The sequence below is a fragment of the Cotesia glomerata genome, linkage group LG7 (genome assembly GCF_020080835.1).
Source record: "Cotesia glomerata isolate CgM1 linkage group LG7, MPM_Cglom_v2.3, whole genome shotgun sequence".
Classification (NCBI taxonomy): Eukaryota; Metazoa; Arthropoda; class Insecta; order Hymenoptera; family Braconidae; genus Cotesia; species Cotesia glomerata.
The window spans coordinates 16,908,907-16,928,374 of NC_058164.1; the positions used below are offsets into that span (position 1 = coordinate 16,908,907).

At 32.7% G+C, this 19,468-nt stretch overlaps 1 protein-coding gene across 1 annotated transcript in view; it reads right to left on the bottom strand.

The window, feature by feature from the left end:
- The window catches only part of LOC123269695 (collagen alpha-1(XVIII) chain-like), a gene marked incomplete in the record, with an annotated part of 201,774 nt that overhangs the window by 131,910 nt on the left and 50,396 nt on the right, over positions 1-19,468 (bottom strand). The window contains 2 exon segments of the mRNA XM_044735531.1: positions 14,173-14,244; positions 15,582-15,650. Of these exon segments, the coding sequence (XP_044591466.1) occupies positions 14,173-14,244; positions 15,582-15,650 (141 nt within the window).

Sequence of the window (19,468 nt, forward strand, 5' to 3'; positions counted from 1 at the left end):
TAATTTTACTAAGAATTAACTCAAATCGACCTTTTCTTTATGATAATTTAACGATATCGTCGTGAAATTTTAGAGAAGATACCAATACCAATACAATCTACCATTTTAATTTTAATCATTTAAATCAGTATAATCATTTAACAAAATCAACTTAATAATATTTATCTTATATTTAGCTGTGTTATGATATAATGGAGTTAGTTCATCCTTCATGATCATTCCAATACATATGAGCTATTTCAGTTATTAATGATTTAGCTATGATTTCTTAAAAAGTGTATGATTATTAATTCCTACTGTCCCAACAATCAATCGATAAAATTTGAAATCAATATGTATTTGCCTTACATTGTACAGAATAATACTGTTGAATAATTGTATAAAATATTAGTATTTAGTAACTTTCTCCTTTTATTCTAATGATTTCTCTGAATTTTGTTGACAACCGAATTTGTTATCACAATTTATTTATTTTGACAGTTATTATAGCAACGGTAACCATAGCAACGGTAACTATAGCAACGGTAACCATGACATCGGTAACCATGATAACGGTAACGATGGCAACAGTAACCATGGCAACGGTAACCATGGCAACAGTAACGATGGCAACAGTAACCTTGGCAACGGTAACCATGGCAACGGCAACGATTATAACGGTAACCATGGCAACGGCAACCATGGCATCGATAACCATGGCAACGGTAGCCATGGCAACGGTTATCATGGCAACGATTATCATGGCAACGATTACCATGGCAACGGTTGATTAGCGTGGGTGGTTGTAGGGGGGTAGGGTGGGGTTAAGTTCAATAATTGATGGGTGCCACTAATGGTTTCTTAGATCTGAGAATTAAAATGACATTTTCTAAAAAAAAAAAGAGAGAGACAGATAGGGAAGGGGGAAGAAGGTAAGGGAGATGAGGAGAAGAATGAGAGGGGGGAGGGGGTAGCATACGTGATGGTAGACGAAAAATCCATTTTGGCTAGGAATTGCGTAAAATCCGTTCTTAGTGAGCGTCTCCATCACGAATGGAGTGACTATGCTAAATTTCAAGTCAATCGGGCGAATAGTTTCGGAGATCTTGTGATGAGTGAGTGAGTGGTATTTCGCTTATATATATATAGATATATATAGTATATATATATATATATATATATATATATATATATATATATATATATATATATATATATATATATATATATATATATATATTTATACGATATGACGCGGCTTGGCACGAGGATAGTATTTACAATTTCCAACCGGCCCCTTCCCCTTCCCCTTGAAATTTCTGCATTTGGCCGGAAGTGCCCAAACAAAGCTCTTGTTAAAAATTCTATAAAGATCATATGAATCGTCTCAACCTATCAAAATATCTCAGGAAATGCCCAGCTCCTGTTAAAAGCGGAACTCAAAATTCCAATTTTAAAAGGTTCACGGAAATTAAATTTTGACACACCCTGATATATATATATATATATATATATATATATATATATGTGTAAATAGTCTGTAAAATTATAAATTATTGAAGAAAATTTAGTATTTAACAACAAACTGTTTGAATTTTAGTGTGCTTTGTGACATATAAATGATAATATTAATAGCAGCAAAGAAATGAAAATAAAAAATTAGGAAAACGGTTGACCCTAAAGGCCATCCCTGCAAATTCCCGTAGCAATCAATAACTACACGTAGAAGCATTAATAGCCCAAAAATTTCTCCAACTAAAACTAATGATAATTCTACAGTAACAAGTAAAAGTAATGATATTAGCAACATCAAAAATAATAAAATAGATAAATATAATGGCTGTATAAGTTTAATTGGCTGAAGAATTGTTGGAATTTGGCAAGTTAATAGTTTTAGGCGATTTCAATGTAGACGTGTTAAAAAATGATTTTTATGCCAAAAAATTGACGAAGGAAATGAACTCAATAGGACTAGAACAAAAAATTTCACTTCCGAAAAGGACGACAATTCATTCTGAAACTATTATTGATCTATTATTCACAAACTTTCAGGTGTTTCCTAAAGTATTGGTAGAACCACGGATCGCAGATCATAATTGTATTGAGGCCAAAATAAATAATGTAATCTGTCACAAACAATCTCATGTAGTTGGAAGAAATTATAGTAAATTTAACAAAGAATTATTTTAAAATGAAGTAAGCATAAAATAAAATAATGTTGACCTTGTTTCATTAAATTCCAGGGAATTGAATGACGAAATGACTATCAATAATGTCATTGATGAAATGAATAAGAATATAATTAGTACAATTGACAAATTTGCACCCATGGGTACAAAAAAGATTAAATATAAGTGGGAAGTTAAGCCATGGATTAATGACAAAGTATTAAAACTTATAAGAGAACGAAATGACACATATAAAAAAGCGAAAAATACAAAAAATCCAGTTGACATAAATAGTTATAAAAAGCTCCAAAATAATGTGGTTAGTGAAATAAAAAATTATAAAAGGCAGTACTATGAAGCTGAAATAGATAATAATAAACACAATTCTAAATGTATGTGGAAGACGCTAAAACAATTGATTGGCAATAAAAAATGTAATTACTAATATTTGAATAATATTAAATTCAGAGATAATGTTATATCGGACAGTAAGACAATAGCAAACAAACTTAATAAATACTTCATTGACAGTATTAGTGATATTTTTAAAAATATAGATGTAAGTAAGAACATTCATGACAGTGAAGGTATCTGTGATAATAATACCTGTGATAATGACGACCCAAAATTAAGGGGAAGTTTTAACGAAGTAAGTTTCGCAGAGTTGAATAAAGTAATGAATAAATTAGATAGTAACAAGAGTAGAAGTGAGGATATAAATGTTAATGTCGTAAAAATGTTATGGGAAACAAATAGCAATATGATATTGAATATGATAAATATGTCCTTAAAGTCAGGAATAGTAGCCAGAGCATGGAAATTATCAACGATCACCCCCATTCAAAAGGTCAAAGGGACAAACAAAGCAGAGGAGATGAGGCCAATTAATACCTTACCAATCTTTGAACAGGTTTTAGAAGAAGTAGTGAAATCACAATTAGAACATTTCATAGATAGAAATAAAATTATCCATCCTGAGCAATCAGGTTTCCGAAAAAACCACTCTTGTGAAACCACACTACGGCATTCTATTATTCAATGGCGTAAAAACTTGGACAACGGCCTCTTCACTAGGATCGTATTTGTGGATCTGGCTCGAGCATTCGAAACGATAAATCGTCAGAATTTAGTGAAAAAATTACGCAAATTAGGACTGCATGAGACGGTATTGGCTTGGTGTGAATTCTACCTGCCATCTAGAAGACAAAGAGTAAAGTATCAAGGGTTTTTCTCCGAAAAACGTGAAGTAAGATTTGGGGTACCACAAGGATCTAAGCTTGGTCCAATTTTATTTAACTTATATATAAATAAGATAGTTAGTGTATTAAAAACAAACGGGGTTGATATTACACTTTTTGCTGATGATATGATGATTACTGTTTCAGGGTTCAATTTGACTATCATAAAAAATGAATTAAATGAATGTTTAAAGCACTTAAATAATTGGTTAAATGACAATCAACTTCAGATTAATGTCAAAAAGACAGTTTATATGATATTACATGACCATAGAATAATAAATGTTAGAAATAGTCGCAAATTGTTAATTAATGATAATAAATTAAACTATGTCTCGGAAACAAAATATCTAGGAATAATGTTAGATGATAATTTGACTTTTAATAGAAATTTAGATTATCTAAGTAAAAAAATTGCAAAAAAAATAAATGTACTAAGAAGAATAGGTAATACGGCAACTAATTATGTAAAGTGTCAGATTTATAAATCTATAGTACTTCCACATTTAGAGTATTGTAGTACAATCATGATTAACTACAATGAAAATAACTTAGACCTTACAATTACTCCAAAATAGGGCAATGCGGGTAATTCTGAATGTTAATAAATATACTCGCATTGACTCAATGCTAGATACATTGAATTGGATGTCGATAAGACAAAGAATTAGATATAACACATGTCTATTTATTCATAAAGTTAAATGTCGTGTTTACCCGAACTATTTATACGAAGAATTTGATTTCAGTGAATCTTATTATGAGACGCGAGCAGGACAGTTTAAAATTAAAAGAACACGAACAATAGCTGCTGAAAAAACTATCACGTACCGAGGGTTAATTTGGTATAATGAATTACCACGTGATATAAGATCAGAAAATAGACTAAATATATTCAAAATTCATTTAAAAAACTATATAAAAGATAATGTAGGCTATTTTGTTAAACTGAATGAAAAAAATTTTAAGTAGTACGTGAAAATTTTATACTGTAACTTGTAAATAGTTATAAGCTAACTAAATATACATTATTATTATTAATACTAATATTCTATACAATTATTCAACAGTATTATTCTATACAATGTTAGGCAAATACATTTTGATTTCAAATTTTATCGATTGATTGTTGGGACAGTAGGAATTAATAATCAAATATTTTTCAAGAAAGAATAGCTAAATCATTAATAACTGAAATAGCTAATATATATCGGAATGATCATGAAGGTTGAACTCCATTAAATCACAACACAGCTAAATATAACAAAAATATTATTAAGTTGATGTTGTTAAATGATTATACTGATTAAAATTAAAATGGTCAATTGCGTCTGATGTATCTTCTCTAAAATTTCACAACGATATCGTTAAATTATTATAAGAAACGGTTGATATAAGATAATCTATATATATTAGAGTGTGCCAAAAAAATCAACTAATTTTTTTTTTTCAAAAAGTTCTTGAAATTTCGTTAGAAGATACCACAATAAAAATTCAGTTAAAATTTGAGCCCTTAATATCAATATTTAGAGGTCACGAACTGAATTTTTCGATTTTTTATTTAATTAACACGGAAAAAAAATTTCTAGAAAGTTTGAATTTTTATTTCTCTTGATTGAACCAACTTCATCTAACGAACAATTATTATTCGAAAATTTGTGGATTATTTCACTTTTACGGTAAATTTATTACACCGGCATACGAAAAAAAAAAGTTGTTTGTACTTTCGACCGGACCCACCTACTGACATATTTTTCGACCCGCTGAATCCAAATTTGGAGTCTGTTTGACCCAGTCACCGTCTAGATTTGAGTAAAATCTGAATCTAAATGTTAATTATCCCGTCTTACTACGAATGGGAATTACTTCTTGTATTAGTATACTGTGTGGACGGTGTGGCTTAATGTATATAGAATAAGCGAAAGGAAATTTAGTATAGACCGGATAGCTCAAATGGTAGAGTAGCCGACATGTCTTCGGAAGGTTCTGGGTTTGAATCCCAGTCCGAGCTATCTAATAATTTTTTCTCGCATATTCTATAAACTCACATTAAGATGATCCTCTCCACATTCCTTTCTCAATCCTTCCCTACCAATATCCTGTTACGTGAATGTGGAACGCTTCACGTAACTCCTATTCTTTCCCGCTTCACAGCATTATATATATTTGTAAAATTGCTTGCCGTAAGATGGACGGTGTGACTTAATGTATATAGAATAAGCGAAAGGAAATTTAGTACAGACCGGATAGCTCAAATGGTAGAGTAGCCGACATGTCTTCGGAAGGTTCTGGGTTCAAATCCCAGTCCGAGCTATCTAATAATTTTTTCTCGCATATTCTATAAACTCACATTAAGATGATCCTCTCCACATTCCTTTCTCAATCCTTTCCTACCAATATCCTGTTACGTGAATGTGGAACGCTTCATGTGATAATTACCGTAACTCCTATTCTTTCCCGCTTCACAGCATTATATATATTTGTAAAAATGCTTGCCGTAAGATGGACGGTGTGGCTTAATGTATATAGAATAAGCGAAAGAAAATTTAATACAGACCGGATAGCTCAAATGGTAAAGTAGCCGACATGTCTTCGGAAGGTTCTGGGTTCGAATCCCAGTCCGAGCTATCTAATAATTTTTTCTCGCATATTCTATAAACTCACATTAAGATGATCCTCTCCACATTCCTTTCTCAATCCTTTCCTACCAATATCCTGTTACGTGAATGTGAAACGCTTCACGTAATAATTACCGTAACTCCTATTCTTTCCCGCTTCACAGCATTATTTATATTTGTATTAGTATACTTGCACTCTCCAGTAGGAGGTGCCTTAGTTGCAGACACAAGCAATTCGTAAGGAATTTTAATGGACCCAAGATTCGAACTCTATTTCAGGATGTAAATTTTATAGGAAAAATGAACGAGACGGAGAGTAGCTTGGGTTAGTTTCAAAAATGTGTCTCAAAACTTTTTAGGAAATAAAAAATGCGAAAACTGCAGGACGTTAGTAGAAGAATAGGTGACAAATTACAAAAATTTAGGTCGCTTAATGAACCCCAAACTACACTGATAAAAAAATTGACTTGACTCAAGAGCCAAACTCTTGAACCAAGAATACTATTTTGAAGAAAAGTATTTTCTTGAGTCAAGAGTATAAATTTGTAACAGGGAAAATCGAACTTCCCGGGGTCATTATCGACCACTTAATTAACGCACGGTAGGTTAGGGCTTTCCCTTACCTTTCGGTTTTTGACAAGTAGTTTCGACTTGTCACCGGGCGTGCTAATCGAAAGTCCCCACTACTGTCCCCGTAAAATAAAGCGGGGCATAACAATAGGAAAGTTCGAAAGCCGGAGTTGGAGGGTTATAAAAGAGCCGACAGGAGGGACAGCCAGGCTTTTTTCCCTTCTGGAAGCCAGTGGCCTTTTGCTTTTGTGAATCAGTGACCTTGTTGAGATCAGTTTAAGTCAATAGAGTGCAAATTTGGACGTCGAGAATAAAGAGCAACTGCAGAGGAAGTTATCGGGGTACCAGTAGAATACAGAAAACGTAAAAGGAACACACTGCGTAGGTCATTTTAAGATAAAAGAGTTCGATACAAACAGACGACTGTTTGAAATTCGTTAATATGGTTTTATACCTTCTCCTTACATGCTATTTTCTAGAAATTTAAAAAATTTGTCAATTTTTTTAATTCTAACATCATATTCCATCTATGAAAATACACCCAAGTCATTAATAATCGTGTTTAATAAATTATTTCTTATATTGACAACTGCAATTTTCCCGATTTTTTTGATTTTTAAAAATTTTGAAACGTTACTGGCATAAAAAAAACTTCAGATTCTAATTGATACTCAATCTGAATCCAAAAAATTTTTTTCATCGATAATTTTGATTTTTTTTTATTTATTGAAATTTTTTTCGGTTTTTCGCAATTTTTTTTAAATGTTAACGGCTCAACGGGCAAATTAACATTTAGATTCAGATTCAGTGAATTGAAGTACATAAAAATCATACTTGCTCCGGGTCCACAAAAATTTTTTCATCGTGACTGCGTATGCCTTTTTTTGGGTTTTTTGAACTTTACTCCAAATTTGGATTCAGCGGGTCGAGAAATATGTCGGTAGGTGGGTCCGGTCGAAAGTACAAACAACTTTTTTTTTTCGTATGCCGGTGTAATAAATTTACCATAAAAGTGAAATAATCCACAAATTTGCAATAAGCTTAACTTTAACCTCGAATAACTTTCGGAGGATTGAATTTATTAAAAAATGATAAGACCTTTTCTATTCAGCGTTCAATTTCCTATAAAAATATTGAGTGTTCATTCGATGAAGTTGGTTCAATCAAGAGAAATAAAAATCCAAACTTTCTGGAAATTTTTTTTCCGTGTTAATTAAACGAAAAATCGAAAAATTCAGTTCGCGACCTCTAAATATTGACATTAAGAGCTCAAATTTTAACTGAATTTTTATTGTGGTATCTTCTAACGAAATTTCAAGAACTTTTTGAAAAAAAAAATTAGTTGATTTTTTTGGCACACCCTAATATATATAAGAGATTTCCACCTATATATTGACTCATCAAGATATCTCTGAAACCATAAGGCATAGAGACTTGAAATTTGGTAAGAATATTCCTTTCGCCGAGTAGAGGTCAGCTAAGAACGGATTTTACGAAATTCCACCTACAAGGGGGGTTGCGGGGGCGTTGACAATGGAAAATTCCCATTTTTAAACTATAGCTCCTAGGGACTTCTAATTTCGTATGAATTTATTGTAAGTGATGTAAAAATAATTTAAAAACGAATTTTACGATATCCTACCTCACAGGGGGTTGCGGGGGTAGGTCTTAACATTGAAAATTTTAAATTTCCGAGCTGTAGCTCCTATAAGCTCCAAATTTGATAAGAATCTGCTATATGCGATAAGTTAAAACTAAGGAAACGAAAGTATTTACTGACGTTATAGATTGGAGTATAGATTAACTCTAAAGTTGGAATACCAAGATGAAATCTTCCTATATATATAGGGGACTTTCTATAGATATAGTCAATCATCACGATATCGCTGGAACTATAAGACCTAGAGACTTGAAATTTGGCAGGAATATTCCTTTCGCCAAGTAGAGGTCAGCTAAGAACGGATTTTACGAAATTCCACCCACAAGGGGGGTTGCGGGGGCGTTAACAATGAAAAATTCCCGTTTTTAAACTATAGCTCCTATCGACTCCAAATTTGGTAGGAATCTTCTGTAAGAGATGTAGAAATAATCTATAAATGAATTTTACGATATCTCACCCCACAGAGGGTTGCAGGGGTGGGTATTAACAATGAAAATTTTTAATTTTCAAGCTATAGCTCCTACAAACTCCAAATTTTGTAGGAACTTTCTGTAAGTGATGAAAAAATAACTTATGAACGAATTTTACGATATCCTACCCCAAAGAGGATTGCGGGGGCGTTATAACAATGAAAAATTCTAAAAATCTCAAAAACCATCACTTTTACTCTTCTTTCGCACAATAACAATTGAACGTAATATCCTATTGAATTTCTGTAAATTGCATCTGAAAGCTTATAAAATAAGCTTTAATTTGCATACTTATTTCTTTTTCTAAATTGAATAATATAGGGATGACAGCAATTTGAATTCTTTCAAATTATCAAAAATGGATATTTTTACTGTTTTTTCGCAAAATAACTATTGAATGCGATAACTTGTAAAATTTTTGTGGATTGCATCCAAAGGCTTAATAAATGAGTAATATTTTATATATCTAACCATCGGTCTAGGCCAAAAATTACCTTCTCTTTTTGTCGACCGAACGAAATTGTACTTTTGCGTTCGTTTTATAGTGGATTATTATTTTATTGATAGTTACTTTAGATATATACTATTTATTTGGGCATTTACATTTTTTATGTAAATGTAAGCATTTTTTTAAGTACGATCCTAGTAGTTTCTTTTTAATTCATTTTGAAATCTACTTCCATTTTGGCTATCGAATAGCCTTTTTTGTGATTACAGCTATCTAACGTATTGTTACCAGAGCCATTTGATGTTGCTATTGTAGAAATAAAATATTCATTACTGTACTAACAATCTACGAATGGCTATAAGGGGGTTCCACGCCAAATCTGACGGCTTAAAAAACAATTTTATTTTGATTTTCTCTATTTTTTGGATATTTTACAATACCCTTCGTATTAGCCTCTCGGAAAAATTTAAGAATTTTTTGAGTCATTTATTCAAAAGGTATCAAAATTTCAAAAAAATCGTTTTTTTCTCAGTTTTTTGTTTGTCAATTCCTTAGTACTGGTCCAAATCAAAGTATACAGACTTCGGACATAAATTTCGAAAAATCTAAAAAAAACTGTAAAAAAAAATTTTTTTCAAAAGTGGTTTTTTTGGAATAACTTTCAAACAGCTCTATCTATCAACTTCAAAAACTAATCAGTTTTTGAACTTAAAAAACCACGTCGATCGCCGCTAATCCGGTCAAAATCGGTTGATTCGTTCGAGAGATATCGTGCAGGAAAGAAAACCCAAAAAAGTGTTTTTTCGGAATTGCTCCGAAATTTCTAGTTTTATCAATTCAAAATTAAATATTTTTCATAAGGCTCAAAAACTGCGTCGATTGCCGACAACCGCGTAAAAATCTGTTCATTCAAAAGTTATTGTGGTTTGAAAACTCAAAAAATAGTGTTTTATCAACCTTCTATCAGACGTTTGAGCTTGAAGAGCTCAAAAGCATAAAAAAGTTATCTTTTTGAGCTCAGAGAGCTCAAAACAACATAGAAATTGTATTTTTGAGCTTGAAGAGCCCAAAAACGTCGTAAATGCAATTTTAAGCGCCTAGGTATGGAATTGGCAGAAAGTTGCAGGGGTGGCCTTCAGGGTCAACCGTTTTCCTAATTTTGTTTCTTATTACTATTATTAAATCTATCAAATTGTTCTTTGTTATCGATAGAAATATAAATTATGAAAGGTCTACAACCGGACCAGTCTCAAAAGTTATTAAAAGAGTAATATTTTGAAATGAAAAATTTACGAAAACCCCAAAAGATACACTTTCAATAACCCGATTTAAAATTTTAATCTCAAAAACCTTAATAAAAAAGAAACATAAATATTTTGTAAAGTCCAAAATGGACGTTTTTTTAACCTCCCGCTGAGAAAATGGAATATTTTCAAAAATTGGGAAGTTATTGGTCTTACTCTATTTTACGACAACCAAGTTTTCATCAGATCTCGACTCGTTTTGGAGTCCTGGAAAGCTTCCATCCTTGACTGTTCCCGCGGTGATATTACAGTGTGTGTGCGTGTGCGCGTTCGTGTGCGCGTGCGTGTGTGTGTATATGTGCGTGCTCGCGTGCGTGCGTGTGTGTGTGTGTGTGTGTGTTTTTTTTTTTTTTTTTTTTATCTTAGGGGGGGGGGAATCCTTTTTACGGATTCCAGGCATAGCTGTTCAGCCTGGATATGTGGCGACTCGACGCAGCGTCATACTAAAACTCGACCCTAACGCCCCTACCCACTAAACCCTAAACCCCTTTTCTTCTTTCCTCTAATCCCTCATGGAAACCGCCGTCAGGCATTACTTCGTGAGGGGAGGATCTAGCTACTGCTATTCCTTCTGGTGGCTAAGGTGTTATTTTTCCTTCCTTCTAGTTTCTGTCATTTGCCCTTTTTCTTTCAATGGAACGCAGCTCTGTAAGCACTTCGGTGGTAAACGTGCTTGTGGCGTTCCAGGCAGCTTCGGATGACAGCATTTCTTCTACTATTGACTCTGGTGTGATTTTCTTGTTCAGGGTCTTCTCTAACTCATCACGCTGTGGGTTAAAACGAGGGCACTCAAAGAAAACGTGCTCCGCATTTTCAGCAACTCTTGGGCAAGACGGACACTCTGGGGAATTATCGTGCTTAAAGCGATAAAGGTACTCCCGGAAACAGCCGTGTCCTGACAACATCTGGGTCAGATAGTAGTTGGCCTCGCCGTGATTCCGGTTAAGCCAAACGTCAATCCTTGGTATAAGTCGATGAGTCCATCTTCCCTTCTCCGCAGCATCCCATAGTTGTTGCCATCTTGCTATACTATGTTGTCGCTCTTCAGTTCTCAGTTCTTCAGCGCTCAGTGTAGATGACCTCTTTCGGTGGTATAGGTTCTGTCTTTCCTCAGCTAGGACTCTAAGAGGCAGAGTTCCAGAAATGACGCACACTGCCTCCTCGGATATTGTGCGGAAGGCGCTTGCAACTCTCAGTGCACTTAATCGGTAGACCGGTCCGGCTTTCCTCCATGATTCTTGGGTCTCCAGCGCGTCTGCCCAAACGGGGCGTCTGCCCATACATGTGTGTGTGTGTGTGTGTGTGTGTGTGTGTGTGTGTGTGTGTTCGTAAATCTCTCATTACTTTTGAATGGCTTATCCGATTCGATCAAAATAAGCAGCATTCCAAAGAGCTTCATTGCCCTTTGAATTCTGATACTAGTTCAAAGAATTCAAGTCAATAAATTTTGAGAAATCTCGAAAATTGAATTTCTAAAAATTCGTTTTTTTGAAATATCTGCTTAACAGCTCAACCGATCGATTCTAAAAGATAATCAGCTCTTAACATAAAAAAAACACGTCGATCGCTACCAGTCCGGTCAAAATTGGTCGATTGGTTCGTGAGATATCATTGTCGAAAAAAATTGAAAAAAAATGTTTTTTTCAGAATTTTTATTAAATTTTCAGTCTGACCAGTTCGCGCTCTAAGATTCTTCAAAGAGCTTGAAAAACTGCGTTAAATGCCGTAAACCGCGAAACGGTTGATTTATTCAAAAGTTATTGCGGTTTGATAATTCAAGAAATAGTGTTCCATGAAACTTCCGTCAAACTTTTGAGCTCGAAGAGCTCAAAAACAAATTAATTGAAGTGTTGAGCGCTCAGGTATGAAATTAGCGGGAAGTTGCAGCGATGGCCTTTAGGGTCAACCGTTTCCCTAATTTTTTCTTCAATTATTGATTGGTCGTAGTCTTTCGACTAACAGATCAGGGACGGAGAAGATAATGATGAAAGATCTTTATTAAATATGCACATTTCAATTTTAAATATTTTAAATATTTATTAACTTGATTTGGAAACTTTGCGTTCCATGGCTAACTCGTAACGGGATTCTTTTTCGTTAACATCAAACTCACAAGAAAAGGGCGGTGCCGAAATTCTTACGTTATGTGTGTGAGACGAACCAATTACAATTTTCTTTGTCTCTGTATCCGGCCCCTTCTATATTTCTTTTTTTTTACAATAATTTAACCGTTCACACATATTTTTTCACTTCCCGCTAAGGAAATTGAAAATTTAAAAAAATTGGAAAGTAATTGGTTTCACCCCGTTTTTCGAAAATCGTTGTATGTCTGTGTGTCTGTGTGTGCGCGCGCGCGTGCGTGTGCGTGTGTGTGTGTGTGTGAAAATGTGTTTAAAATCTTTCAAACGGCTGTACCGATGAATAACAAAAAACTAATTAGCCCTTAACATCGAAAATTCACGTCGATCGCTGCCAAGCCGGTTAAAATCGGTTGATTTTTTCATGAGTTATCGTTGATGAAAAAAATCGAAAAAAGTGTTTTTTTTAAACTACACCGGAATTTATGGTCTGATCAATTTATGTGGAGAAGTATGTCATAGAATTCGAAAAACGCGTCGAATGCTGTCAACTGCGTGAAAGTTGGTTCATTCATTCAGAAGTTATTGCGGTGTGAAAATTCAAAAAATAGTGTTTTATTAAACTGCTATCAGACTTTTGAGCTCGAAGAGCTCAAAAGCATAAAAAAACTATTTCTTTGAACTCGAAGAGCTCAAAATAACACATAAATTATATTTTTTAGCTCAAAGAGCTCAAAAACGTCATAAGTGCAATTTTAATCGCTTAGATATGAAATTATCGGGAAGTTGCAGAGATGGCCTTCAGGGTCAATCGTTTTTCTATTTTTTTTTATACTTAAGTTTTCGAACCATATATGGTTGGATTCAAACGTTTTTTATCGGGTTATTTAGAAAGGTATGAACAAAAAACAAAAAAGGGCGATTTTTTAAAAAATTCGATATTTTCTGAACAAGTTATCGAAAAAATCCCAAAATTTATCTGAGAGGCTATCGAAGCGTACTGAAAAATATCACAAAATTCAGAAACTTTAGAAAATCGAAAAAAAACTTTTCTCAAACCGTCCGATTTGACGTGTAACGTCCCCTATATTGATAGCTCCAGTGATCATTTTTTTCCGTGTGCAATGTTTTTTCATAAAGTTTCTATAGTGTAGAATCAATTTTTCTTAATTGTATTTTAATTCTTTTGAATCGATGTTTTTAACCAGAGTCAATTTGCTTATCGAAAAATAGATCCAACGTGTTCTCATTGTCAAACGAGCTTATAAAAAATCTTTCTCATTTGCTTCACTTATGTTGTATCACACATTAGCCAATGACTATTTTATTAATTAGCAATACAGTAATCAAATTCATCGTTATTTATGTATAATCTAATCAATCATTACTGATAAACGAATTTTTCTAATTAATTCACATTAAATTGTCAGATAAATTCTTTTCTATAATCATTTAAAGACCAGCATTACCCTACAGGCATCTACTGTAAAGAGCTGTCTGATTATGTGTATAAGAAAAAAAAATGTAATTGATAAATTTTTTGCTCTACTTCAGTTTTAAGAAAATAGTGATATTCTTATGTAAATGTACTCATACATGTTTAATGATGTTTCGTAATAAAAACAACAATAATTGCTACCTTATCGAAATCGATGAATCCAGAACCCTCCAATGAAGTTTCAGCACTTAGGTCCGATTTTTCTGGAAACAACTTAAGTATTTTCATTAATAATATTATTTATTTTTTCTGCAAATTATCACTGTCTTGTTTGAAAAAAATTCTTCAAAACAATTGACATTATTAACTCTGCATAAATGAAGGAATTCAAGAGTATTGAAAATATTCAGAAATAATGAAAAGAATCTAAATTTTGTTATTTCTAATACTTTTTAATTTAATTTTTAGGTAAATTTCATAGAAATCTAACTACTGTATTGGTCTTCATGTCGGAATTTATGTAAAATTTCGTCATATTATCTCTTAAATGGTTAGGTAAGATTGAAAAAAGCTTTGGTTAACAAATTTATGCACATACGGATCTCAACTCAGTATATTTCTGTCTTACATGATTATCTTGAACTAGTTCGTGGATGACCAAAATCGGTCAATTAGTTCAGAAATGGTGGTCTATTAAAATTTTCAAAACGGTCTAAATCGTAATTTCAGCGACTATATTTATGAATAACTTTTGACTAAAGAGAAATATCTTATTTTTGATGTAGCGCTAAAATTCATGTCAGTCATTTAATTTGATCTATAATATTTTCACTGTTCAATGATTTTTAGTGATTTTATAATGGTTGATAGTCATGTGGAATTATAGTTTCAGGTCATGTCTCGTATAACGTGACTCATGGGTGTAATAGTGCCTACAATACTAATCAGATCTTGATGAAACTAGACAAGTTTACTCTTCAGACAATTATATTGAATGAGTACAAAGTTTTGTTAAATCGATCAATTATTTTATCAATAGTGGCCATTTAAAATTTTTAATAATGATAAAAATCGTAATTTCTGTAATTATATCTGTTAATAACTTTTAACTGAGAATAGATATTTTAGTTTTGAAAGCATCGATCTAAGGCTAATGACATGTCGTTTGATTTGACCTATAATACTCTCACTTTTTAAAAATTTTCACATAAAATATATTCTATGAAATCTATTTTCCATCTCGGGTACGGCTGAATGATGTTTTTTTTTATCAGGCAATCTTTCCACAATTTTCGAATTCAGAGCGCTAAATTTCTTGCATGAAGATCTATTAAAGTATCTTTATTTTTGCAAAAAGTAGAAATCTATAAATACTACTTCATTTAATTTTTTTTAAATATCGAAGATCTTAGTGAAAATTAAAATAAAACATTAAAACTTGAATAGATACCTTTTTACAATACAATTTATTGACAATAATAGAAAAATACTGCCAAAATAACATTGAAGTAAAATAAAATGACATTATACACATTTATTGACAGAGTTAACAAGCGTACAAAATCTATAGAAAATGATACACTGAATTTTAAAAACATTAAACAGCTTACCTCAATGTCATTGCATTTTACAACATCTTGCGGGAGTCCAGAGTATATTTTTAAGGTTTGCAGTAAGCCCTTTATGTGAAGGAAAATGGAGTAATTGTAATAGATATCCATTTTTATTAACTTCTCAAATGAATCTCGTTTATCACATGAATTGCTTTCACTTACCGAAACATAGTATTCAAAAATCTCCTTCAAATGTTCAAGAAAGTGAAGGTAGAGAATTTAACATTTACTAGGCGTGTAATATATTGTACCATGCTAAGAAATGAGTCCATACAAGATCTTTTTAGTTTTAATTGTAATTAATCACGAAAACATTAAATCAAATAGACCCGTAAAAAGTGGATTGATCATTGTCAGACCGATCATTGATCAGTGCACGATCATTCAGGAGTCAACCGCAGATCATTCAGAGATCACTCAGGAAATCATTTATGTGTCTTGTATGGATATGTAATCAAGTTGTAGGTGTTTGTAAAAAAAAATGGTGGCTCAATAACTGATAAATAAGCTTTCTTACTTCCGCTTTGCTTAATTATTGAATGATTATCCAATAACGGAGTCTAAATCAGCCTGTGATCGATTAGAAATTATCTTATAATCACTGAAGTATCATACAGTGGTTACTCATAAATCACCCTTTACTTACTGAGATCAGCCATTGATAACTTGGAGATTACTTAGCGATCATTGAGTAACAGCCAGTTATCATCCAGTAATGGAGTGAAAATTACCTCTATAACAGTCAGAGATTAGTTTATGACTACTGAAAGATTACTGGACGATCACTGAAAGATCATCAATTGATCACTTCGAGATCGTCTACTGATTGAATAAAAATTATCCCGTGATCACTCAAATGTCTTTCAGCGATCATTTAGTGATTTTTTTAACAAAAACCGAGCGGGCATGCAAAAATCAGTAAGTAGTGATCACTTGACGATAATAAAATTGTTACTTAGAGATCACTGAGTGATCGCTAGAAAATCACATAGGGATCAATCGTGGGGCACTCAGTGATCATGTAGTGGTTCAGTGAAAACATTATCCAGTGATCATTCGAATACTTCCTGTGATCGCTTAGATATCACTCAGATACTATCCAGCAATTCCTCAAAAATTTGCACAGTGGTTATTGAAATACTAGAAATTTAAATTGCGCTCTGTATGCGCACGCTCTAATCCTAAACCAATAAGGGATCAGGATCAATTTCTTCGATTAGTATCGTGAATTTTTATACTAAACTAACTTTTCTTTAGTCATCAATTTCATATAATAATATTACCTAATAATCACACTTAAGTGATCTGTAGATCAACAAGTAATTACTCAGAGATAACTTAGTGATCATTAAAAGATTTCTTCAACGATCATTTAGATAACACTCTGTGATCATTTGGTAATTCAGTGAAAAATCATCCAGTGATCATGAAAAGAACATTTAATAATCTTTTAGTGAGACGCTAAAGATAAGGAAATTTTGCGATAAATTTCCCAGTGATCATTCAGATATCACGTAGAGCTTACTTGAAGATCAATTAATGATCACTTAGACATCATATAGTGATCTTTTTGTGAATTCTTAAGAAAAATAGAACTTTTAAAGATCACCTCGTGATAACTTAAGATTTATTGAGTAATTGATCACAAATCACTCCGTGATTGTTAAGAGATCATTTTCAGATTCACTCTAAATCACTCATTGATTACCTGAAGATCACTCAGTGATAATTTAGTGATTCAACAAAAAAATCAATTAGTGATTATTAACAAATCGTCTTGTGATCGCTATGAGATGATACAGTGATCACTAAGAGATCACTTAGTGATCATTAAGTGACAGCAAGCACCAATTCGCAATTATTTAGTTGAGTACATATCAGTAGTTAAACAGGAGTAGTTAGAGGCCAACCCCGAGCGCCACCTAGCGGCTGTGAGCAGAGATTACTCTCTGCCGGTAACTTTTATAGCGCTTTTATATCGACGGATGATTATTTGTTACCGACATCTCTGAGCGTGACTTTAGAGGGCGCTTTGTGGGTTGTTTGTTTTTTGGTCTTACATGAGGTGAGGAGAGCTTGTTTTTGAATTTTGGCGGGGGTTATTGGTGGGAGTTATATTATTAATTAATGTTCTTATCTTTTGAATAATTGTTATCTAATAAATTTTCTTACCTTTGTGAGTCATTGATTACATTAACTTCCTCTTCAAAAATTTATTTAATCTATTTTATTAATCAGCATACCTTTACAATTAATCATTATATATTTGAAAAATTAGTTGTCTTATCAAATCGGTGATCAGCTTATCAGCTGTGTGATTCATTTTTAGTAACTAATACTTCCAATTTTCATTTTTTTGGTGGGGATTTGGGCTATGAGAGCTGAATCAAATTTTAAAACTTTACAATTTGAGTGGTGACATAAAGTTCTTTCTCTATCAAGTTTGTGCAGTATCCAAAAATAAGTGTTGTGTCTTATTCTTCATGGCTAGAGACCTGAAAAAGTCTTTAACACCTCATTCAACATGAAGACTCTTCAAATATTTTACAAAGTTTAACGTTGTTTTCAAACAAGCGTGAACTATTGAATATTTTGAATCAATGTATTACTTTTATTAAGCACTTAAAAAGCAAAATTGAATTCTATAAATTTTATTGTTGTAGGCATAACGTTATTCATGCGATAACTATTGATCACTATCCCAGCCCTGAAATATTTGTATCCGATAAAAATTTTTAGCTAATCGAGTGAACGAAGTCTTAGAAATTATCGAACAAATTTCAAAATTGGAACTATTACGAGAACGTTTAGGGGAGAAGCGAGAAAGATGGTTATCAATGTTACCGGTTTCGAAAAACATTATGAAGAGTTCATAGTAAAAGAAGTTTTCGCCATTAATGTTTCTGCAGATATAATTTCTAGAGGTGTATATTGTAACAGGCTAAACTATCCTGTATCGATAAGTCATCGGACATCGATCATTATTCGACGCAGCACTGGTGTGTTTCGATCTTCGGGCCTAGAGAGAGAGTGGGAGGGGGTAGTTTTGGATTATTACTGGTGAGTCGGGCATTGTAACCGGGAGAAGTGGTGTAACCGCCAGACAGAGTGTCATGGAAAATCAAGAGGGACTGATCCCCGGAGTAGTTACGAGACGAAGGAAGCCAACAATAACTAGGACTTCATCCTCAAGCAGTGAGTTAGATTGTCATCATTCCATCAAGGTATTGAAAATTACTCTGTGGGCTAGAAATGGATCGCGGTCTAGCTAATACTCGCTTGACTTCTCCTCTCTGTTAATTATTTATTATTTAATTATTTAATTGACAATAATTCAAGATTTATTCAATTAGTAACTTATAATATTCGTTAGTTTGGACTGAGTGATTTTCAAGGGGATTTATACCCGAGAGTCAGTCAGTCAACCTTAAGGTGAAAAACTCGTTTAATTTCGTGAGAATTTTTATTGAACTAAAGTCTAATTAGTAATTTCTTAAATTAATTAACATCTGGAAGTTTTTCTAAATTTTATTAGTTATATTAGGCATTTTAGTGAGATGAAAAAAATAGTTAAATTTTACATGGAATTACTTGTCTTCTCACGAATTCTTGATCAAGCGTCGGTTGATATTTTATGTCGTAGATAATCTGGAACCCATGGTCATAACTAACAAACTAGTGAATATTTGGCATCCATTTTAAGAACGCAACTTTTGTCAATTTTTATATTTGAGGAGCTGATTTTCAAAAGGGTATCTTTTCATATTTTAAAATACCAGTTTTCCGAACTTTTAAATATTACTTACTTCGAGAATTATAAAGATTTATGAATAAAAATCGAATTGCAGCTTCATGACCAATAGCACTTTATAGCTAAATTAAAA